The following is a 24,054-nucleotide window of genomic DNA, read 5'->3' on the forward strand; positions in this document are numbered from 1 at the left end:
AAGGAAAATGCTTAACATATGTGGATTCCTCTGTCCTTGATGAAAACCTACTGAGTCATAAACTCTGGCAGAAGGGCTGGGAAAGTTTTTTTAAAAAATAAAAAAACTTCACAGGTGATCATTATGCAGCCCATCTATAGACAGGTCTTCAGGAAGCATGGGAAGTTCTGATGTTTGAATCTCTCTCCTTTTCCTAAAAATAGTTGAAGGGCATGTAGCCCACAGAGGGAGCAGAAACCAAGACGTCTGGACTTGTGGAGACTGTTTCACACAGAAGACAGCGATCACATTCTGAATAACATCCCTTATCCCAGGATGCTGACATAGTGTCAGAGCAGTACAAGATCCCTGAATTACCAAGTGACACAGCCCAGGCCTCCTTCAGGGAGGCATTCTGATTCTAAAACCTTCGATGTTCTGCTCTTTTTAATCCCAAAGCATTCACAGAGATGTCTACAGTGCTTGGTGAATGGTTTTCCCCCATGATTTCCTGGTTTAGTGGGAAATTTTGGCCCAGAAACTTTGAGCCCAGAAAGAGTTGGACACATTCTTTTTCTTAAGATTTGGTTGACTTGCTCTCAAGAGAGACAAAGACGGCAGAAGAAAAGTGTTGTTCTTCTGTAGGCATCTCTACTGAATGCAACCTCACCACAACCACACTGAAGGCAGCCAGCCAGCCCGTCTTGCTGGGGGGCAGCAGGTGAGAATAAGCTTTTCCTGTTCTGTGCCATTGCTAATGTGGAGCTGTGATTGTATAATACACCCCCCAGTAACTAAACTGAGGCAGGTAAATGAAATAAACAGCTCTGTCAGTCCAAGATACACACCATGTATACATCAAGGACTACCGACCCATTCATAAAAACATGAAAGATAATGTAATGTGAAGGAAATAGCCCCACCAACTACAGAGGCTCCTCTGCAAATAAAATGGGGAAAACATACAAGGGAGCAGCAGATGGAAATTTCTTTTTGCTCTCTGGCTACAATAATCCTGAGAGAAACATTTTGCCTCTTTGATTCCCAGGGTGAAATGAGAGAAAGAAATGAAGATGATTCTTTTAAAATGATTAGCCAACTACTGGTCACAATTGGTATGCACATCTAAGTCTAATGTAGATTATTTATTTTTCTACAGTAGTTAAAGACTAGTCAGACCCTACTAGTGAATTTAAACGGTCTCTTGATTTTTGTCTAGGATTTAATGTATCTAAGCTCCTAATGATACTTTTCTTGTCTCTGAAGAAAAGCCAAGCTGAGTGAGAGGAGATGAAGCCCCTGCCCCATTGGCTAGTGCATACCTGGATGGGCCTGGCTGGCCTCCTTGGGGGGAGTCTGGGGAGCTGGGAAGCTGATGGGGTTGCCGCTGGGTTCGGCCTTAACCCCCTGAGATGAACTGGTTGCTGATGGTTTGGAAGACAGTGCAGCAGAATGACTCGAATGATGGATGGAATCTACAAAACCCATGAATGAAAGAACATGTTTGGCATTCTACAAAGAACTGGAATCTGATCTTACAATTTAACCCAGGGCAGAGCCTAGTTTTCAGGAATGGCATCAGGCACAAGCAGTGTGAGCGGCTTTCATTCCTTACTTGCAGATTGCTCCTCCAGTGAGGAAAGCCACCTGGGAGCTGACAGTGGGGTTCAGAGCCTGAAACCAAGAAAAAGGCGCCTCCAAAGATAGCAGGCAAGTGCAACAGCATATGTGGACACCCAAGGAAACCCAGGGGTTCAGAGCTGCAGCTGGCTGGAGGGGTAAGACATCCCATCTTAAAGAAGATGATCAATCAGACAGATCGTGTGCCTGTGAGGCAGTGGGGAAACAAAAGTCTCCATCCTCTTCTCACTCTCCCCGCTATGGTTTGTCTGGTCCAGCAGCATCCAAGTGAGAGTGGAGACCCAGGGACAGGGTCAACTGGTAGAGTCAGGAGCAAAGCAAAGGTCCTGACCCACGGGGGCCTGCGCTCAGCATGGTTCAGCCTGACACAGGCCAAGGCGTATCTATAAAGCCTGCATGTAGAAGTCTCCTCTCAGCCTAGAAAAAGGTGGTTCCACTCGGAAAGTGGAGGCTACCTGAGTGACCAGGCGAAGCTTTCTTCTCCTCATAGTGTGTGTACTCGCTGGCGATGTCCATGTCAGAGCAGGCTTCCAGCTCGTCAGACAAGAAGGAGGAGCTGCTGGGAGAGCGCTGAGAGTCAGACAAGGCGTGGCTGCTGCACGGCGTGAGGGAGCGGGCGTCCAGCTTGGCCTGCAGGACTTCAATCACTTTCTCCTTCTCCTGCAGCTCCCTGCTAAGCCTAGTGGGGTGAAGGAGGACAACAGGTGAAACCAGAATCACTGGATGAGCTAGTCCTTATGAGGAAAACTACACGAGTCAAGGGGACCGTGCCCGCAAAGAATAAATGAGATTACCCATCTGTGGTTTAGGAGTGAGAAGCAGGCCGGGTGCAGAGGGTGGGGGAGCAAGAGGTGCCCAGTGCCCTGGCCACACGATACGCTGAGGACTTGCCGGGGCTCAGCCAGCCCTCTAAGGCACTGCTGCTCCAAGCACGGTCCCCAGGACAGCTGGAGTCTGAGAACTGCTGGTTCCCGGTCTCCAACAAGATAAGTACAGAAATGGACGGTGAGCACTGGGAAACACAGCAGTGTGGCAGTCTCACAACATCCAAGAGTACGTAAGTGGAATCATCTAGCTGATTAAGGTACAGACCATGTGTGTGTCTACGATAGGTTAGAGATAAAAACAAAATCCTTTGTCCTTCACCGCAGATATTTTGAGCAGCACTGAGTGGTCTAAAGCACACTCATGACACAAAGGGATTTGAACTAGTAACTACAAAGAACTCTGAGCCTGAATTTTATTGCACATAATAAGAAAATATGCAGTGACTCTTTTGAAAAGTGGTTTCCAAGGCACTGTAGCCTCCCAAGATCTGCAACATTGAGGAATTTTATTAGGAACTGTAATACAATTCTTTTTTTCCCAAGGAAACTGTGTGGCCACTAAACTAACTGCTAACTCAACTTGGGGGTAAGCCAACTTGGCAAAAAGTACACCATATATTTAAATACACAGAGTCGGGGAGCAGAGGAGATCCTTGGGGTGCCAAGGACCTTTGAAATCTGGTAAGTTTACTTTTAGGTCAGACTGACTCTAGCTTACTAAGCCTGGAGAATTATTATACAAATAGAAATCAATAGAATTATATCAAAAGAGTGTAAGGAATTAGGCTAAAAAGAACAGGAAGGTGTTTCATGAACAAATGGAATTCATGACAATCAGTATTTTCCAAACCCCTCCCCCCAACTTCTGATTTGTGAAGTTGTAGCCCTTCTTGATCCCTTAGGCCTTGTTCCCAATTACTTTTCCAGATCCTATTTGAATTACCTCAGAGCCAGTGGCTCGAGTCCAGCTTGATCTTTCTCACTTTTATGATCCTCTGCAAACCAAATTCAGAAAGAAACAGTAAGAAATTAAACAGGTCTCACTTTACACATTACAAGTGCAGGAGTCTATTTGAGTACAAAATAGTGACCACACTATGTGTGGTCAGGACATGTGGGAGAATTACTCTGGGAGACCTCAGGCTGCATCTTTAGAGAACAGACCTGCAAGATCTCCAGCGCTCACCAGGCAGAACTTCCCTGACCTGGTGATCACCATCATGACTGCCTCTGCCCCAAATCAACACACAAAAAGTTTAAAAGGCACTTGGCCAGATTCCCTCCATAACATACCAGGCTCCAAGCCTGCCACAGAACGACTCCCAATGAGAGCTCTGTGTCCCCTCACAGCTTTCACGTAGAACCTGCTCCTGCTTTGAGGAAGTGACAACAGTCCTGTCCCACCACTGCACCTGCCACTGGGATGTGGGCTGGTTGGCCCCCAAGGCTGATCCTGCTGTGCCCACTCGGGTACTCTCAGGAAAGTCTAAGTTAAAGGCTCTAAAGGTGACCAATATTCCTAGCCTGTGTGCTGTGACATTCAGCCCTTTATCTCTATTTGAATTATATTCATATGTCATGCTGGGCAATAGGCGAAGAAACAAGAGATGTCAAAAGGTAAGTCATTTGCCCAAAGGAACTGAATGGTAGCATCAGGCTAGAGCTTGTCTGCAGTTCTCGATGCAGGGCTCTACTTATTACCATGAGGTCCTCCCATCCCTCCTCGCTTTCTCCCCCAACACTGGGTGAACTCAGCCTCCTTTCCCAAAGGGCACATTCCATAAATGATCACGTTTCTACAGTTGTAATCACGGCCTCTCTGACGCTCTGGTTCCTCCTCTGTGTGGCCCACCGGCCAGTCCTGATCCCATAACGGCCCCCGGGAATGAAGTAGAAGCAGGACTTGGGTTAACAGCTGTGGTGGAGGTGAGGCAGCCACCTGGGGCTAGGCTCTGGGAGTGACTGAGAGGGTCCCAAAGCTATGAGGCCAACTTACTGGTGCTGAGTTTGCTGGTGAGCCTTTCTGTCAGCTGGCTGCCTTGGGCGAGGTGCTCCCGGAAGCTCTGTCCCAGGTAGTAGTCAATGTCATTGCTCCTTAGGAGGTCCTCGAAAGACTTTACCGTGTCTTTCGAGTGCTGGGTGAGAAGATAACAGATACCTCTCCCTTCCCGTATTTTCTGACGTAGGTAGGATAGTTCTCGGGCCTGGTCCTGAATCAGGGAATCATATTTCCTATTGGATGAAAGAAGAGGAAAGAGTAAAAATGGAAAATTAAGCTATGGGGGCTTCTGTAGAGATTTCTGTAAGAGCATCTCTAAGAATTCCTCAGTTTATGCTGAATTCTGGCACCAAAACCAAAGGATGTATTTAAGGGTAAATTCTGTTCTGACAAACTTGCATCAAACAACATGGTAGACACCATTCCTCCACTGTTTAATATACATTAGTCATGTGCTATGCGTGACAGATAAGTTCTTTGGGGGTAAATACAGTGCTATATTTTACTTCCCTTATAGCACCAATATAGTGTAGACTTATAGTTGATAACAAATGCTAAATACATTTATTGAGTAGGTACTCAATAAATACGAAAAAATCCAAATAAGCCCTTTCATGTCTTCTATTTCAAAGGCCATCTACATTGTGGCAGACTGTATTCTGCAAAGACGGCCGTTACTCAAGCTCGCATTCCACACACTTGGCTACAGTGCGGCTGTGCCCCTCTTTCATCATCAAGTAGAAGTCATTCTCTACCTCCTCAAATCTGCGTGGGCTCTGTGATCACCTTGACCAAGACAACACAGTGGAGGTGACACTGAGCCAAGTCCAGGAGTCACTCTTAATTCACCTGGCAACTTTTACTTCCCAACTCTTGGAAGCCAGCTACCATGCTGAAGTGAAACTACCCTGAGACCACCACTATGAGAGGCCCAGACCAGGAGGAAAGGCCCCAGAAGACAGGAAGCCACATGGAGAAAGAGAGAAGCAAGGCAGCACTGTGTCGCCAGACATGTGCATGAAGAAGCCATGTCTAGCCAGACATCTCAGTGACTCCAGCCCCAGCCATCATCTGATGGCATGAGAGACCCCAAGTGAGAGCTACCCCAACTAAGCCCAGCCAATCCACATAAATTACTGTTTGAATCCCCTAATTTGGGGTGGTTTGTTACTCAGCACAGATAACCCAGATACCGAGATGGACATCTAGTCCAGTGTTTTTCAACACAAAGTATCAATAACAATAATAATTATGGCAAATAGGGTTGAGAGCTTTAATATGTGGTAGGCATTATTATAAGCACTTGGATTAATTCATTTAAACCTAATAACCACCCTTTGAGATAGGTTTTCTTATTATCCTCATTTAATAGATAAAGAAACAGGCTCAGGAAGACTAAGGAGGGTTGCACAGCCTGTAAGTACTGGAGCTAGGATTCAAACCCAGGAAGTCTGCCTCCCATTTTACTACTTATATGTCCTGTCGCTGTATGAAAACATTCCTAAGAGGAAATCCCAGGGACCTGGTATTTCCCGGCAGGGGTCATGTGTCCAGGGCTACCACTGAAATAGGTCCTTCTCTGATGGCCCCAGTAGGTTCTCTCTTCTACCTGCCTGGGCTTCCCTATTTCACACATAAACTTAAACATCTTCAATCAAGCAGTGACCCACAGAGCACCCTCCTTACCCAGGCCACGAGGCAGATCTCAGCTCCTCAGCCAGCTTCCCTTCTGTCCCAGTTTTTGGGAGCTGGGCTTCTAGCTGTGACACCCTCTGGATCAGACTCTCCAGATCCTTTTTAGCCTGAAGCCCTGGAGGGTAGAAAGCCCCTGTACCATCAGACAGCCACCCCTCGTCCTCATCAGTGACACTATGCGGTGAGGATCCCTCGAGGGCACCAACGGCCTTCAGCTTTCGGGGTCTCTCCAGACTAGATGAATAATCGCTTGTAACTGAGAGGGACCGAACCCGGCTCTTCAGGTTCTGAATGACCTTGTTGGCATTCTGCAGCTGGGCCTTCAGATCTTTGATGTCCTTACGTAGGACAGAGATGTTTTCTGACTTTCCATATGCCCGGAGCTCCTCCTGTTTCCCTAGTTGGCTCTCCGGGGGCTTCTTCCCAGGGGGGCTGGCCATCGTGGAGCCCAGGTGTCCCTGCTCGGAGCACAGCCCCTCCATCAAGACTGTTTCCCTGAGGCTGTCGTGCTCCTCACACTCTGAGAAAAGACAAAGACATCCTCCTGAGTAAAGCTGGACATGCTGCAGGCCCTTCAAGGTCTTGAGGACAATAATTACTAGAGCAAAAGTTAAAGCAGTACTTTATTCAGTGCTGGCACTGTATTAGCCTCCAAATGCCATATTTCTTGTCCTCCCAAGAGCCCTGCAAACCAGGTGTGGTCACCTTCTATTTTACTCAGGGTTTTTCTCCTCAATTTCAATTTGGTGGATATCCCTAGAGCTATAGTGCTTTTATAAGAGAAAAACACTTATTTTAGATGTATAGTTTGCATATCCACCTGATAGTTCAGTTGGTATCTGCCTGCAATGCAGGAGACCCTGGTTTGATTCCTGGGTCAGGAAGATCCGCTGGAGAAGGGATAGGCTACCCACTCCAGTATTCTTGGGCTTCCCTTGTGGCTCAGCTGGTAAAGAATCCGCCTGCAAGGTGGGAGACCTGGGTTCTATCCCTGGGTTGGGAAGATCCCCTGGAGAAGGGAAAGGCTACCCATTCTAGTATTCTGGCCTGGAGAATTCCATGGACTGAATAGTCCATGGGGTTGCAAAGAGTTGGACATGACTGAGCAACTTTCATTCACTCACTCAAAGCTCATTCGATCTTCTCGTTAATAAATAGACTTCAATATTTTTTTTTTCTGGTGGTTCAGATAGTAAAGAATCTGCCTGCAATGCAGGAGACCAGGTTTGATCCCTGGGTTGGGAAGATCCTCTCAAGAAGGGAATGGCAACCCACTCCAGTATTCTTGCCTGGAGAATTCCATGGACAGAGGAGCCTGGCGGGCTGCAGTCCATGAGGTCACAGAGTCAGATACAACTGAGCGAGTAACACATACACAGTGTTTTTCTAAAATAATCAGTTAAATAGAACTTTTTTTTTTAAGTTTGTGCTGAAATTTTTTTTTAAACAGGCAGCATGTTGAAAACTAGTTGTAGAAATTTAAACTCACACTCAGCCTCATTTTGGGCATGAGTTCTCCAAACTTTCTGTCCCCCTCTGTCCTGTGTCCCCATAAGTTTACTGCACCCCTCAGCCCTGCTCCTCATCATATGTGGGGGTGGCCAGCAGCACCCAAATGTGAAGGCTGCCCCTAGCTGGGGAGGGCGAGCCCCACCCCCGAGCTCTCACCAGGGCTGGTGCTCTCCTCCCGCTCAGCCTCGTTCTCGCTTCGGCCACAGGTCTCGTAGCCCAGGTCCTGGAGGTCCACCTGCACCTGCTTGCTGTCCTGCTTCACCGATGGTCCACCTGCTTGGCAACAGACAGGGGGTGCTACAGAGGATCTAAATTTCCCACATACACTCTCATCTCAGCAGCATGCACCCTGGCCCGTGGGGAGGTCCAGAGTGGGACCAGAGTGGGATAGACATTTCTTTGGACTGAGGTGGGAGAAGAAACACCTGCTCCAGGCAGCAGGACCTCTCTCCACCAGGTGAGCTTGTTCCCCATTGGTGATCCTACCTACAGATAACCTGGGCTTCCCTGGGACCAGACATGTTTTAAGTCAGACATCGCATACTATCAACTCTACAAGCCCCAGGGAAACTAGCAAATGCTTTGTTCATGGGGGCTCAGGGAATGTTTGAATGGAGCAGAACTAATTCAGAGTTTCAAAGACACCAAGATCTACACTGTTCTGTAAGTGTTATAAACGTGACTGTTTTATGTTAAACTGATAAAAACTAAATAAAACTTTAAATCCCCAAATTGAATTAGCTACATTTCATGTTCTCCAAAACCACACGTGACATAAATACAGAACATTTATGTCACTGCAGAAGTTCTATGAGAAAGCACTGATTCTAGACCAACAACGATGATATACTTTTGAAGAGTCTAATGTGGTGAAAAGAGGAGCAGAAGAGAAACAACCAACATATGTTGAGAGAGGTAAGGCAGTTTGTTGACTGTACCAGAAATCAGTGAGGCTAGATGTTAGCTCATTTCCTCCCTATGCTGTCACTGCAAACTTGCTTTATTCATTTATTTGTTTCTGCCATCTGCAAATTGAAGTTAGTATGCACTTCCATGGGCTTATCTGGTGGCTCAGTGAAGAATCCACCTGCCAAAACAGGTGATGTGGATTCGATCCCTGGGTCAGGGAGATCCCCTGGAGACGGAACTGGCAACCCATCCAGTATTCTTGCCTGGGAAATCCCAAGGACAGAAGAGCCTGGCAGGCTACAATCCATGGGGTTGTAAATGAGTTGGACACGATTTAGCGACTAAATAACAACAACAATCCACTTCCACAATGCTAAGGTCATAGTCAGGATTAAACTGGCCATGAGACTGGGAAGGAAGAGTGCAGTCTGCAAAGCATGATCTCAGGGAGAAGACCTGAACTTGAGACTTACTAAACATGACTCTGTACTTCTCCAGTTGGTTGGCCTGGGCAAAGACAGTGGCTTCTGAGATCAGCAGCTTCTCCTGGAGGTCCTGATAGCGCTGCTTGCACTGTGCCAACTGGGAGCGCAGGTGCTTCGTGGAGCCCGGGAGGCTAAACTCTGACTGTGGCCCGGGGTCATGGGTCTGGGGCTGGTCATCCAGCTGTGAAAAGAGCCAGCACAGGGTCAGGGCCATCAGAGCTCCTCCCCAGGCAGTGGTGGCCGCTTCGCCTTGCGGGCCCTGTGTACTTCATCCATGTGTCTGTCGTTAGCACTCCTCATTCCACTTGGCAGCTACTTGCTTTCCAGACTGAGCACCTGGAGAGCTGGGGTGATGTTTTATTCATCTCTGTTGCTACAGCACACAGCACCGTGCCACCCGAGTCTGTGAGGAACCCTCAGCAAATGCTTGTTCAATGGTTGAAAAGAGAAGGGGTGGAAACCTCCACTCATCTCTCCCTGCACTCCTACCCAGTTGTTCTCTCAGAGTCCTCTGCAGTCCATTTTACTTAATCCTCAGCAGGCAATGGCACCCCACTCCAGTACTCTTGCCTGGAAAATCCCATGGATGGAGGAGCCTGGAGGGCTGCAGTCCATGGGGTCGCTAAGAGTAGGACACGACTGAGCAACTTCACTTTCACTTTTCACTTTCCAGCATTGGAGAAGGAAATGGCAACCCACTCCAGTGTTTTTGCCTGAAGAATCCCAGGGACAGGGGAGCCTGTGAGCTGCCGTCCATGGGGTTGCACAGAGTCAGATAACGACTGATGCGACTTAGCAGCAGCAGCAGCAGCCCTATATTGCATCCTATGGAAATGATCTGGTTTTGTGCCATCTTTCCCCACCATGTTGAATATTTGAAGGGCAGAGATAGTCTTATTGCCTGTTTGCAGTGCCTAGTGCCTAGTGTCTTGTCTGGAAAATTAACCACTCAAATATTTATGAAAGTTAATTACTCATGTAATATTCATTAGATAATGTTGTAAAAGAAACCTTTCTAAAGGCTGGATGTTAGAGGAACATTATCACCACTACTTGTGGTGCAAAGGTGCCTTTCCCGTGGTACATCCTGACCCACAGGGCAGACCTGCTTAAGGTAAAAATGGACATTTCCAGCCTTTCTCCAAGGGCTTTTCATCTAACCCCACACTTACTTGGTGAGCATCCACTGTGAGGGTGGCCCCAAGGTCAAGGCTCCAGGGTCTGGGGCATGGCCTTGTGGTCACACCCTCCTCTTCTAGGCATTGGTGCTTTCCAGGAGAGTAAACCAGCTCTGTGTTCATTCTGTTGATCTCCTTGGCCAGGTGCACAAGGAGCTCAGGATTAAGCTTACTAGTGCCTTCCCTGCTGCTCAGCACCAGCTGTTCTTTGAGGAGGCTGATGATATTCCGGGCATTCTTCAGTTTTCCCTGGACCTTTCTGAATTCAGCCTGAAGGCTATTCTCATTCAGACCCCCTTTGGCAACCACAGTCTCCACCATCGCCTCGCCCTTCTCCTTGTCTTCCTCAATCTCCCATCCATCAGACATTGCTTCTCCCATCTGTTCTTTCAGCTCTGCATTCTCAAGGCAAAGGCTCAGCATGGTGTTCCTGCAAGAAACATACACAGTCAGGGGCCAGGTCTGGTCTTGGCCTCATTTCCTAAGAGCCCAGTTAACCCACAACTCAGTCCATCAGAGACTCAGAGACACCCCAGTATATGAAGTGACCTCAGAGACCTATTAAAACATTCCTTATTGTATATACAAAGAAATAAAGGTTCAGGAAGAGCAGGAGATTCCCCACACTCCCATGAATACTTGGCAGCATTATCACTAAAAATCTTGGACTCAAGATACACAGTCTACTTGTCTTTACCCATGCTTGCAACCTCAAGTTCTAATTTTCAGTGGCCTGTAGAATAAACAAGGATACTTACACTGTTATTAAAAAAGGACACTGCCTGGGAGAAATTTATTATTATGTAGACTACAGTTCTATTAATTACCATCAGTCATTTTTCAACTACTGGATGAGAAACTGGGACCTAGGAACACAGAAGAAACAAACAACACTAACCAGAATTGTAGTCAAAGGTACTTATGTTAATTAGTTGCTTTCTATCTGGCTCCTGTGATAGGAGATCGTCTTCATGACAGCAGGGAATCTGTCTGTCCTGTTCACCCAGTGTCCCCAGAGCCTCCACAGTGCTGGCTGCACACAGAATATTCATATTTGCTGAGAAGATATAATGGGCTAAACAACTAATTTTCACCAAAATATTCTGGTTGTAGCCTTTCTTCCCACCAAATCCTTTACTAGGATTGGATGGAAGCAATAAAAAGTGTGGCTTTAATAAGGCAATTTACTTAAAAAGGCAATTCACTTCATTGACTTAGTGGAGTCACTGGATGCTTACGTGAAATTCATAAGTGCTATGGTTAGTTCAGTGTCTGCGACTGAGAAGTTATATAATTCTGCTCTTATCAGCTGCAGACCCGAGGAATACTAACAGCAGAATCCTAGGAGGTGCTTGTTTAAAATGCTTAAGAGCTAAGGCCTACGAATCAACATTTTATTTAAGTTCCACAGGTGATTCTTTAGCATGTTAAATTAAGAACTGCTGACCAGAAGAGACAAAGGAAGTAGCTAATTCACAGCCTGAAGGACCAGCAGTTGGCTATGCCTCTATACTGTGTTTCTCAGAACCCTAAAATTTTGGAATAGAGCAGAGCTTGCCTAAAGTGAATTAAGGATGAACATGGTTTAGGACATAGGAATCAGAGAGACCGTGAGAGTTTCCTCAGTGGAGAAAGGGGGAACAGGTATTTTACTAAAACTGAGGTGTAACAGGGAAAGAAAGGGGCACATGTGTGGTATAAAGAATATTTAACATTATGTCATAACTTTGTATGTGGGGGAAAACCCTGCTCTTTTCACAATACAAACTAACAAAAGCAATGCTCAACAAAATCTTCCCCAAAGAGAAGAATTACATAGAATTACGAATTACATAGTCTATCTTCTACACTGTCAGTGGTGCTTCTATATTCAGCTGTGGGATCGAAAGAGATACTGTTCTCACCCATGATAGCACAACAAAGTTTACACATAAGTTTAAATCAAACTTAAGCTTTAGCTTAAGTAGAATTTAAGATGAGAAATATCATGATGATTCAGAGTAAAAGAACCAGAACAAAGGATGAATGCAAGAGTATTTCAAAAAATGTTTGATAAAGTATATAGGAGAAAAGGCTTAGAATTTAATATGTGGGAGCCAGGGATCTTGCCATGGACTATTATGCAAACTTGAGCAAGTTTGCTCGAACTTTTTAGGCCTGAGGTTCCTTAACAGTAAAAAGGTACATTGTGCTAGATGTCAAAGTACTAATACTAATATTATTCTATGACTCAGGGACATTTAAGTGGCACACAATAGGCAGGGAAACTCTAGGGTATGGATTACAAGCTGTTCATATGCACAGCTGTGTTCTAAACAGCAGGCCATGATGATTGTGACCCTCATGGATGAATGAGTGAGTAGATTATCCCTATGCTATCACCATGTTTTCCAAGCTTCTTTTGGGGGTGAGGGGAAAGATTAAAGGCAGGGCCATTCTAGCCAATGAATAAGTTACTCCCCACTTTTGCAAAGTAAATAAAACAGGAGAGATCATTAAAATTGTTACTCCACAATTTAAGGATTTGTGCTGCTGAGAGACAGATGAGTGGAGGCTCTGTGTAAACCCTCCTCCTCATGGACTGTTCTGGTTCTGCATACAGCAGTGAAGCATCTTGGGTAGCAGGAGATTCCTTACTCATTCCAGTCAATTCAAAAGAGCAATACCAGTCATACAACTGGGAGATTTCCACTTGTGACAGTCATACGTATAGCAGATAATAGGCATTTTTATATCAAATTAAGACCAGATTTATTTGAATAGTTCAAATGGTAATTATTGATAATTACCATTATTCAGGGCTTCCCAGGTGGCTCAGTGGTAAAGAATCCACCTGCCAATGCAGGAGATGCAAGAGACATGGGTTTGATCCCTGGGTCGGGAAGATCCCCTGGGGGAGGAAATGGCACTCACTCCAGTATTCTTGCCTGGGAAATGCCATGGACAGAGGAACCTGGTGGGCTACAGTCCATAGCATCACAAAGAGTCAGACAGGGAGCATGTATGCACACACACATGCATTATCTAGTATTATTAACTTTTCTAAGAATCCGTAGAACCATGCAAGCATGGAGCCTGGGATGTGGACCAAGAAGCCCCATGGTGGCACGAATTCCTTGGCTGCAGCAATGTGGTCCCTTGGCTATAGCAGCCTCTCAATCAGCAGGCTCTTCTACTCTGGGGCATGTCCTACCTGATGTGGGCCACAGAGGAGAATCCTGCTTCCTCGATTTGAGCCTTTAGCTCCTTCAGTTCCCCCTCAGCTTTCCTCTTCTCCTCTAAGTGCCGGTGAATTTCAGCCCTCAGGTGGAGCATTTCCTCCTGAAGACCCCTGTTACTGTCTCCGCCTGTCAGAGAAAGGAGCAAGAGACACATTCTGGGTCTCCACAGCTGCCCGGCTTTTCTCCAACGCCACCTTGATGAGCTGAAAGAAAACCATAGTTTAAAGAAGTTAGTTCACTAAGAGGGTCTAGGAGGAACATCAGAGCACAAAGGCAGCCTTTAAAGGGACCAAGAGAGGGAGACCTCCCTCCTAGGACTTTCCTAACCAAGGGTCCCTGGAGACTGGTTGCGGTGAGAGGATGCACCACACAAGCAGGGAGAATTTTTGTCATGGGCAGCAGGAAGAAATTGCAGAGGTGGGTGAGGAAAAACCACAAGCACACAACAAACTCGAAACAAATGCAAACAGATGAGGTTTAAAGAGGACTGGAGAGTGTGGATGCTCTTGATTCTTCTCTTTCTGGGGGGACAGAGTTCCTTGGGAGCCTTCTCACAAGACAAAAAGCTTCATCAGCTCCACAACTCCAGAGTCCTTGAATGCAAAGATCATGGCAAAGATACCAGAGCTCAAAGCCTGAGGCCCGGCCTGTAACTCAGACTCTGACAAGGATGAGTATGAGGCAGGATCTGGGCACTCAGGAGTCATAACCAGAGAAATAGGGTATGGGTGGAGGTACAGGTAAGACAAAGAAACTAATTTCATTGGCAGCAGGAGAATCACAATCTATAGTCAGTGAGAGGTTAAAGTTGAGGCCACCTAGATGAGATGAGATGGGATAAGAGGAGGGTTTGGGGGAGAATGGATACATGTATATGTACGGCTGAGTCCTTCCGCTGTCCACCTGAAACTTACAACATTGTTAATTGGCTATACTACAATATAAAACAGAAAGTTGAATAAAATTTAAAAAAATAAAATGAGGCCACCTGTCTAGCAACCACCTTCCCTGTTGGCTAACACTCTGTGCTGATGCTGCCAGCCAAACTCTCTCTACTGATCTAAGTGAGTGAGAAGAAAACAAGCAGAAACAATTTCCCATGACCTTTAGTTTTTGAAGATACTCTTGAAGTTACTCCTTAATATTTCAACAAATGTAGACTGTATGGTTTTTTCCTCAAATAACAATTTTTTTACTTTTAAACTTTTTTACTGTTTGTCTTAGGCTCCTCTCCAGCTTTTTTTTATCACGCTCTTTAAAGAAACCCAAACCTGAGTATGATAACCTACTTAGTGTATGAACAATTATTTTAGTACATGAATTTCTTGCCTGTCAAATATTAATCTTATACCCAAATGCCATAATGGCTTCTTTTTCCTTTCAACGGCAGCATTTTGGGGTTTTGCTTAACTTGAGGTTGATTTTGACCTCCCAATTTTTCACCTCTCCACACAGCTATCTCTGGGTCATGTTTTATCTCTACAAATAGAGTGACTTGTACCTGTCACAAATCCATTCTGGCTACAAAGAACCATTAACAATCATCAATATTATCAAAATATTTATGTGCATCTCCATAAATCACATAGTGGTCACTTGATTAGGAATGACTTGTAGAATTAATTATAAACTTGATTCCTTCAATTAGATCAGGAATATATTGAACAAAACAGGGCTCAGAGGAGCTTAAATGAATCAGTGATTAATAGATCTGCTTGGCTTGGCTCAAAGCTGCTGACTGTTGCTTTGGGCCTCGTAACAGCATGCTAAAATCTAGGTTTCAGGTGCGTGGTGGGGTGATTCATGGCGTGTATGTGTAAAGCGTTTGGTAGCACAGCAGTGGAGGTTGTGAAGAGATGTGCAAGTTCTGCCCTCTCGATGAAGAAAGGAGAAGCTGCCCACATGTGCTCATTTCCCAGCACCCATCCCACCTGCAGCTGTAAGCCTGAGATCTGGGAGGCTCCTGAGAACGTCTCTATGACTCTGCTGCCAGGCTTAGACTGGTGGCCATCCCTGCATGTGCCACAAAGCACTTGGGACAAAATGAAGGAGGAGGACTGGATAAAACCACTTTTGAAAGCTTATGACCTAACCTTTCATTTAAATTATGTGACATCTTTCTACATAAACTCTTTGCAACTAACTTACCTAAAATAAACACTGCCATCAGCCTTGAATATGGACAGTTACTCTTTGCTGTTAATAAAGGGTGCTCAGTTGCTCAGTTGCGTTTGACTTTTGGGGCCCCAAAGATGGGGGTCCTCTCTTGATGGAATTTTCCAGGCAAGAATACTGGAGCGGGTTGCCATTTCCTACTCCAGGGAAACCTTAAGGGTTCCTTCTGCTTAAAAATAATGTCTCATTTTAATGATGCCATCTATTATTTAAGTGCCTTCTGGATGTATGTTATCTTTTATTGATTTAAATACACTGGCTTTCTTTAAAAAGGGAAAATAAGACCCATGGAATGTTAATATCAGAAGGAACCATATGGTCTATCTGGTCTGATTTCTTACTTTTAAATGAGAAAACAGAGATCTGATTTGTTCCCAGGCTAATCTGACTTTTCATATTTCAATGTTCAAGGGAGTTTACTTTGGCTGCTTTGCCTTTAAACTTTAAATGTAAATGCATGAAAAGTGACTCAGGATCTAGCATTTACTTATTCTTTATCATCTATGGAAAGCTAATATTTCTATTGTTTTTCCTCAAGCAAAACCCCAGGGTGTCAGCATATGCAATAGTGGTATGAATGCTTTAGTTCTATTGTTAATTACATCTCATAAATTATTATTGCTGTTGTTGTTTTTCACATTCCCTAATTCTTCTGTTTTATTGCTTCCACGGTATAATTCAACTTTTTGGTGTGCTGGTTTTCCATTTGCCCCAAAGAAGTCAATGTGTGAACCTGATCTCTTATTTGAATAGAATGGCTTTGTTTTAGCCCTATTGCTCCATACCTCCCACCATGTATTCAGTTCTCAGACAACATTAGGGTATTAAAAATGACCTTTTTTCAAGTTCAACACTGCTTTTCTCTCCTTTGCATTTGTGACTCTTGATTAATTTTCTCTATTGCAAAAGTTCAAATGAAGAAAGACAATGATGATTAGTTTCTTTCATAGGAATTTCCTAGGTATTATAGATCTTACATTTGATTGAGAATGGAATTGTGTGAGAGATACCTGGGGGAAATTATCATTATGGCCAGACCTGAAACTCCCTGAGGAGGGTGAGTCCAAAAATAAAGATAGAGCAATATGCTTTGGCCAAAAGTTGGTTCTTGCCTTAAGAGGAACATAAAGTTGGATGGATATGTTTGTAACGGGAAGTGTGTGAATGCCTGAGGCAGGAGGGGAGCTTGGTGTTGGGAATAAGGCCTACTCCCAAGGACACAACTAGGAGAAGCTCAGAGCACAACCTTAAGGGACCAGTTCCCTGGAAACAAACAGATACATTTTTGAGAATCTGGACACAAGACAGTTAAGACAAAACAAGCTTTATTTAATTGGTAGCAGGAGAACCACGCCCACAACCCTCAGAAAAGTTGCTGTAAGTTTACAATGATTTCACATACCTCCTTCCCAGAACTGAAGACTGACTCTCAAGGAAAGGAGGTACAAAGAAAACAGTGCTTACCCAAGATATTCTTTCATCCAACAGATAAATACTTGTCTAATTTATTAAGTATCTCCTATGCCAAGTGATTGGAGAAGGAAAAGGCAGCCCACTCTAGTATTCTTGCCTGGAGAATCCCATAGACAGAGGAACCTGGAAGGCTACAGTCCATGGGGTTGCAAAGAGTCAGACACAAGTGAGGCAACTGAACACATGCCAAGGGATAGGTAAGACATTGCAAGGGAAGCACAAATGCCCCAATGTAACAGTTTATTCCAGGGTTGGACTGACCTCAGAATGTAGTCTGATCATTTCTCCACACTCAGTTATAGGAAAAAGGTCGAGGAAAAAGTGACTTTACAAACCAGTCTGCCTATAACTGAGAATCAGAGTGCAGAACTCCTACTATCACGCATAGTTTGGACCACATCTGGCTCTTTCCGTATCTGTGGCTCCTGTTCACATATTCTGAAGTTAATAACCATCAGAGTCAGCTTGACAGCTGACATCCCAGTCAAGCTCCAAGTGAGAGTGGCTATTTTCACATCCTGCAGACCCTTCTCTCCCACCCAACACCCTCAACGCAAACAGGGAGTGAGGGGCGAGGCGAGGGACCGGCCCAGAGGTGCAACGGAGCACGTAAGTAAAGTCACAAGCACTGGTTAGGAGGACTCAGCAGCCGTCCAAGCAAAAAGAGAAGTGGGGCTCATGCAGGAACTCAAGGGAAAAGGTAGGGCCAGGTGTGCCTAGAGCAACACAAAGGGGGTCTTGGTAGAAGGTAGAGAAACTGTGTTGAGAATGGAAGGTGTTCCAGACAACTGCTTATGTCCTCAAGAGTCAAAGACTGTGCCCAATTCTGTGAGGTTTGGGTACTGCTCACATGGGTCTTTCTATAGGACTATTAGGCGTGCCTCTTCTTTTTCTTGTGCAGGAGATGAAGAGGCAGGCTCCTTTCCCCCATAGTTTTCCCAACTGCTCCAAGGAAGCTATCCCTGGAAATGGCCAGATGCTTCTGCAGAACAACAGATACCAATGATCCACTTGCTCCTGAAAAACTCCAAAATTTACATGCCTGGTCCCTTTAGGACACGGGATTGCCAAATGTCCATGGGCAAGGTGAAGACACAGAGGAGTTCCAGTGGATGCTATGGGATCACTCTCGGTGACTGAGCTCCAGGACATTCTACCCTTGAACTCGAGAAAATGCTGGTTACACCTTCACTGATGGTCAATGAGAACAGTGTTTCAGCCTTGGGTACCACGTTCTGAGGTCTGACCAGGACTTGCTCTTGAAGTGTCATCTGCTGGTCACTGATGCATCACCACCTGAGCAGACAGTCAGGTGCCCAACAAAGTTCTCTTTTATATAGTGAGACTTCCCCAGGAATGAGCCTGGTTTTGAAGGCATTCCAGTCCTCTTGTAGTTCCTCAGAGAGCACTCTCCTGAAGCAGGGGCCAGGCCTGCCACCTCCCCAAGTGGTCCTTTGGTGACTGTCTTCTGGGATGTGTTTCAGTTACAAAAGCCCAAGATGGTAAGTGTCCATGGTTTTGTTGTGAGTAAAAATTCTTCTGAAGCTATAGCTATAGATGGTACATAGGGGCAAAGGAGGGCAGGAAGGGGCAGGGAGCAGGAACATGAGATACAAGGAGGAAAAAGGGTGGATTGGAAAGAAAAATGGAGTGAGAATGGGGGTTGGGAAAGGTGGCTGGGAAGCTTAGGGAGACCAGGAAGAAGGCAGGGAAGTGCTTTATGCACAAAGAGAGCTTCTCACGCCAGGCCCACGAAGGCTGCAGAAGACCACCAGTCCCCGAAGGGCTCTGAGCCCTCCACCCCGGGACCCCAGGGCCTGGCTCGGACTTACCTGCTGGTGGCTGTTGTGTGCAGCCTCCTCCTCGATACTGTCGGTGAACTCCGTGCTCGCATCCTCGGTGTCGTCCCCTGCAGCTGTACCTAGGAGTGGGTCCAGAAGAGAAAGGTGACTCCCTTCGCAGGTACCTTCCAGACAGCAGCTCAGATTACACTCATTTTGCCATCCACCTCTGATTTCTTCCCTTCCCCACAGAGTGGCCCCCTTGCCAGCAGGGCCAACAGGGAAGGCAGCACCAACACTGTAGAAAAGCTGATCACTGATACTACGTTCCTAACACTCCAGCTTAAACCTCAAAAGGTAAACCAGCTTCTACTGCACAGCTGTTAAACTGTGGGACTAAATGGTTACCCCTCTCACTTATTTCCAGAAACCCTGAATTATTTCCTTTCTGCCACCATGTAATAATTTTCCCGAGTGTGACATGGACCCAATGTGATAACTTTTTCACACCACTGATTGCAGAGAGGGTCCCTGATTTCCTTGGGATCAGGGCAGCCCTGCTCCCCTCACATGTTTCCATTGTTGGGATCAGTCGTGCATGGGGTGATTACCTCGATGAGGAACCTTCCTGCAAGGGTCTTGTGTCCTACAGCAGCTCAGGTCTAGTCCAGCCCCAGGGCCGAGAATGGTTCAGCTGTTTCCTAACCCCTTCCTCTTACCTCCCCTCCTCCCATCTCCCTCAAACCCTTGTCCAAAGTCAACATCCTGTGCCTGAAGGGTTTCTTGTACCATTTTGTCTAAAAGGGATTTAATCCATTCATTCACTCACCAAAAATGAACATGGTCACCCTGGGACACAAACATCTATGCCCCACACTAAGGGACAAGTAGCTGCAGTTCATGGTCTAGATATATGTCTAGGGCAGTGCTGACCAACAGAAGTTTTTGCAGTTTTATGCCTCCGCTGTTCAATTCAGTAGACACTAGTCACATGTGGCTACTGAATCCGAGGAAATGGTTTTTTCCCAAACATCTTAAAGTATTCTTTTAAAAAATATTATCCTGTTATGTCTAATCCTTTGAAGAAATTTTGACTGGCACTGAATTAGTAGCAATACAAAGAATTACTATTTTCATAATTTTGTATCTGAAATTATGGATACTGCTTAAAAGAATTTTCATTAAGCTTTTTCCTTATAATAGTCCCAATAGTATGTCTATCTTTTAAAATGTAATTCAAATAGTCACATACATGACTGGTGGCTGCCATATCATACAGCACAAATATAGGGTGTTCCTTCTTCTTCACATCTGTAAAAATAAGACTGTTCATCAAATTTTAGATTAAGACCTACGGCTCATATTACTGATTTCTTCTGAAAATGTAGGAATTTATAATGGTTAATTCATCTGGACACCAAAGAAAATGTATCACTGATACTCCTTGGGTCTTACAGAACGTGCACAAGTTAGAGAACCCTGAGATCCAGTGCTGACCCCGGCCTCGGAAACCAACCTGTTACAGCTCCTCTTCTGGCCGCTGGGTAACCTGAGCCTCAGAGATCAGGCAGCTTGACCACAGTTACATAGCTAGCCCTGTATAAGAGCCATGCCAAGTTGGCAAGTCTCTGGACTTTCAGGCAGAGACCACTCACTGTTCCTTCTGGTGACAAGTCAGATTTTTGTCTCCTCCTCCAAGAGCAGAGAACCTGCTCCTGAGCTCGCACACCATGAACGAAAGGCTCTGCATAAATAATTCACTACCCTCTACAGGCAAGGTGAGCAGGGCCAGCTCATACCTACACTCCATCTCTTGGCATCTGCAAGGTTATGCCAGGGTACTTGCAATGGCCCCAGCCAATCTTATGAAAAAGTACTAAAAGCATGTTGTCCTAACAGCATAATTTTATGACTCATTTGCTGATCTTTACCGTGAATGTTGTGTTAACTTCGGACCAAGGCAGTACCCTATTCAGCCCTACTCACAAGGAGACACCTTTACCACTTGGCATCTTTAGAGCTCTGTGGCAGACTGTTGTACAATAGAGAGTTCCAATACATACTTTTTTAAACCAGCCCCATCTCGTTCAGGACACTGGTTGTGTAGAGGTGAATGAACACACTTCCTAAGCTGTGGCTGCTTTGGGAACTCATTGAATCCAGGATGTTAATTCGCTTGAGGACAACCGTGTTGTATTATGCTCACTTTGAACAACACTATTGTTGTTCACTATTCCCTGAACAATAGAGATCAGAACCTCTTTTTCTTTCTCTGCAAAGAAAATGAATTGTTCCACTCAATGACAGACCAAAAAAACACACGTTTCATACTGTTTCCCTTCTGAGCATTGAAAAGAATAATCCTGTGGTTTGAAGAAAGTTCAGCTCTATGAGGTCAGGATCCTCACCCCTACCCACACCATACCACACTGGGCTCACACTCTACGATGCTTCCTGTATAGGATTCCAGAAGTATCGTAAGTGGAGATTAGAAAGGGTGATTGTCACTGGCCTTGAAGGCTTCTGTCTAATCCTTTCTGCCCTCCACTTACCTTTGTTGACCTTTCTAATGCCACATCTGCCTTTCTTATTAATAATGTTCTCTCTTTAATTCACTCTGGGGCAGGATACCATGATTTTTACTTCATCAAGAGTTAAATGGAGACAAAGCAAAAATGTCATTTCATCCTGACACTCTACTGCATAGGGGTTTTGTTTTCCTTATTCATTTTCTCAGCAGCAGCAGTCTGCAGTACTGCCTCCAGGGCAGCTTGAAGGGTTCCTTAGTCTTTACCAATTTGGATGCAAAAGCCTTTTTTGAATGTGTTAGTTTGAGAGGTAAATTTTAAAAATATATATAGAAAATATTAAAATAAGTTATCCCACACAAAGTCCTACCTGTAAGTTTACGTAGACAAGCCTCTGCTGTTACAATTTCTGGTTTTTAAAATGACAATAAGAACTTCTCTTTTGTGGAGAACATCCTTTTCTAAGCTTTTACAAAGCAACAAAACACTATCCTCAGAACTATAAATTTCTAATTTAAAGGTACTATACTTTATATTCATGAAGTTATTGCTTATGTTTGATAAATATGAAATAAACTGTTCTGCCACCTTTAGAACTACGGAAAGCTAAGAATCTGTTCATTCAAATTTAACTTGCCTCTCGATCTCCTGGGTAAGTTTTACATGTTAGACTGGAAATTTTATTAAAAACTTTTATTTGGGACTTCAATAACAGTTCTCAAGTTGTGGTTCTCCCAAGTTTCAAGGCCCTGAATCATACATAAGGAGGTGCTACCAAAACTTCCCTCTCTTGAAGAATTATTTTCTATCAACTATCTGAATCTATAAACTACATAGAAATAAACTTCTAAAATACAATACTTTAAAATCTTTGGGCAAAATTTAAGTGGTATGAAAATATAAGGTCTTTTTTATCACAGAGGCAAAAAGTCATACTTTTGTGCTTTTTAAATTGAGGATGGCATAATTATTGAGAACATAGACTCTAGAGCCAGACTGTCTAGATTAGATTTCTGCTTGCATCATTAGTTATGTGACTTTAGACAAATCCTTTTCATAACTCAGTTCCCTCACTTCTTAGGGTTAATAGTAATATCCATTCCATACACTTTTCAGCTATAAAGAGTTTGGTGACTTTGAAGTGCTTGAAACAGTGCTTGGCATACATTCAGTATATTCTTTATTATTACTATTTTACAATATTATTGGCAAACTGTTTTATGTGCTAGAAAGTGGAGAGTTGAAAAAGGCCATAGAACCTAAATGTACTCGGCAGAACACTCGGTGGTAAAGATTCTGCCTGCCAATGCAGGAGACACAGGTTTGAGCCCTGGGTCGGGAAGGTCCCCTGGAGGAGGAAATGGCAATCCATTCCAGTATTCTTGCCTGGGAAATCCCATGAACAGAGGAGTCTGGTGGACTACAGTCCATGGGGTCACAAGAGTCGGAGAGAACTGAGCGACTAAACAACAACAGTGTTTTCAGGGCATGATCTTAAAGTCTATTTGAGCTTAAGTCTACCTCTTCACAGCTGACTATGGAGGTCTGAAGTAACACTCTTAAGTCCTTCCTACTTTGTAGGACAGTTGAAAAAAACACAGATCTACCAGTAGATTAAGATGAATTCTTGAATAGAAAATAAATGGAAAAAAAAAAAGATGAATCTTGAATAAGTGTTTTAACAAATAGGATTAATCATTATTAAATAATAACTCCTTAAAACTCCATCATGCACAAATAAACCTTGAGGGAAAGTCATGAAATGTTATTTTAATTCTTCAGTAATGAGCCCCAACTGGGCTGCAACAAGGGCATTTTCTCCAAATTCTACTCTACGGTCATTCTTATTTTCTTTTAAAGCCATTTATATGCAACCAACAGAAAAGGAGTAATATTTTCTTATAAAGTTACTCAGAACACAGGAGTCATAGCTGACTAATTTTGAAAGGTGATTTAAAGAGCTAAACTTTATAGCATGAACAAGTTTGCAGTAACAGGTGCCAGGTTCTTTATGTCCTTGGGCCCACCTCCCTCACTCTTAGGCACTCTACCATGAAATTGTAAGAACTTTCACCTGTTCACCTCATGAACCAACTATTGATGACTTAAATATCATGATCCTACATGAAAGGATCATAGAAAAAAGGTCTCCTATCAAACTGCAATTCTACCTGCATCCATTCCCTTCTAAAACCATAAGAAAACTAAGATTTCATAGAGTCTTCCATAAGCTTCTCCGCAGGAAAAAAAAAAATTCTTTAACTAGACATTCTAATATATGGAACAAAAGTAGCTAGGAAAAAAAAAAACTTGTCTGCAGTCAAGTTCCTTTATGGTGTATCTTTGTCTTTAAATCACAGTATCTCTTAGGTACCCTTCCAAGCTTACAAGCTTGTAATTCAGAAAGCAACTGTTTTCCATGACTTAAAATTCTGTAATGTCAAGGAATTCTTCCTTCTATGATCTCTTTGTTCCTCAAAGAACACAAGAAACAGGTCTTTCCAGAACATACACAGGATCAGCACCACCCATCATAACAATTGTTCAGTTGCTCAGCTGTGTCCGACTCTGAGACACCATGAGCTGTAGCACGCCAGGCTTCCCTGTTTTTCACTGTCTCCCGGATAGCTCATAATAATAGGCTCCTCAAA

At 44.4% G+C, this 24,054-nt stretch overlaps 1 protein-coding gene across 1 annotated transcript in view; it reads right to left on the bottom strand.

Annotated features, from left to right (window-relative positions):
• The window catches only part of LOC110151943 (myomegalin), a 235,849-nt gene that overhangs the window by 25,515 nt on the left and 186,280 nt on the right, over window positions 1-24,054 (bottom strand). Inside the window, 11 exon segments of the mRNA XM_070467223.1 lie at window positions 1,302-1,454; window positions 2,076-2,299; window positions 3,391-3,442; window positions 4,444-4,679; window positions 6,133-6,661; window positions 7,810-7,929; window positions 9,036-9,228; window positions 10,220-10,655; window positions 13,419-13,583; window positions 13,585-13,649; window positions 18,927-19,015. Of these exon segments, the coding sequence (XP_070323324.1) occupies window positions 1,302-1,454; window positions 2,076-2,299; window positions 3,391-3,442; window positions 4,444-4,679; window positions 6,133-6,661; window positions 7,810-7,929; window positions 9,036-9,228; window positions 10,220-10,655; window positions 13,419-13,583; window positions 13,585-13,649; window positions 18,927-19,015 (2,262 nt within the window).

This window comes from Odocoileus virginianus, chromosome 5, assembly GCF_023699985.2.
Source record: "Odocoileus virginianus isolate 20LAN1187 ecotype Illinois chromosome 5, Ovbor_1.2, whole genome shotgun sequence".
Classification (NCBI taxonomy): Eukaryota; Metazoa; Chordata; class Mammalia; order Artiodactyla; family Cervidae; genus Odocoileus; species Odocoileus virginianus.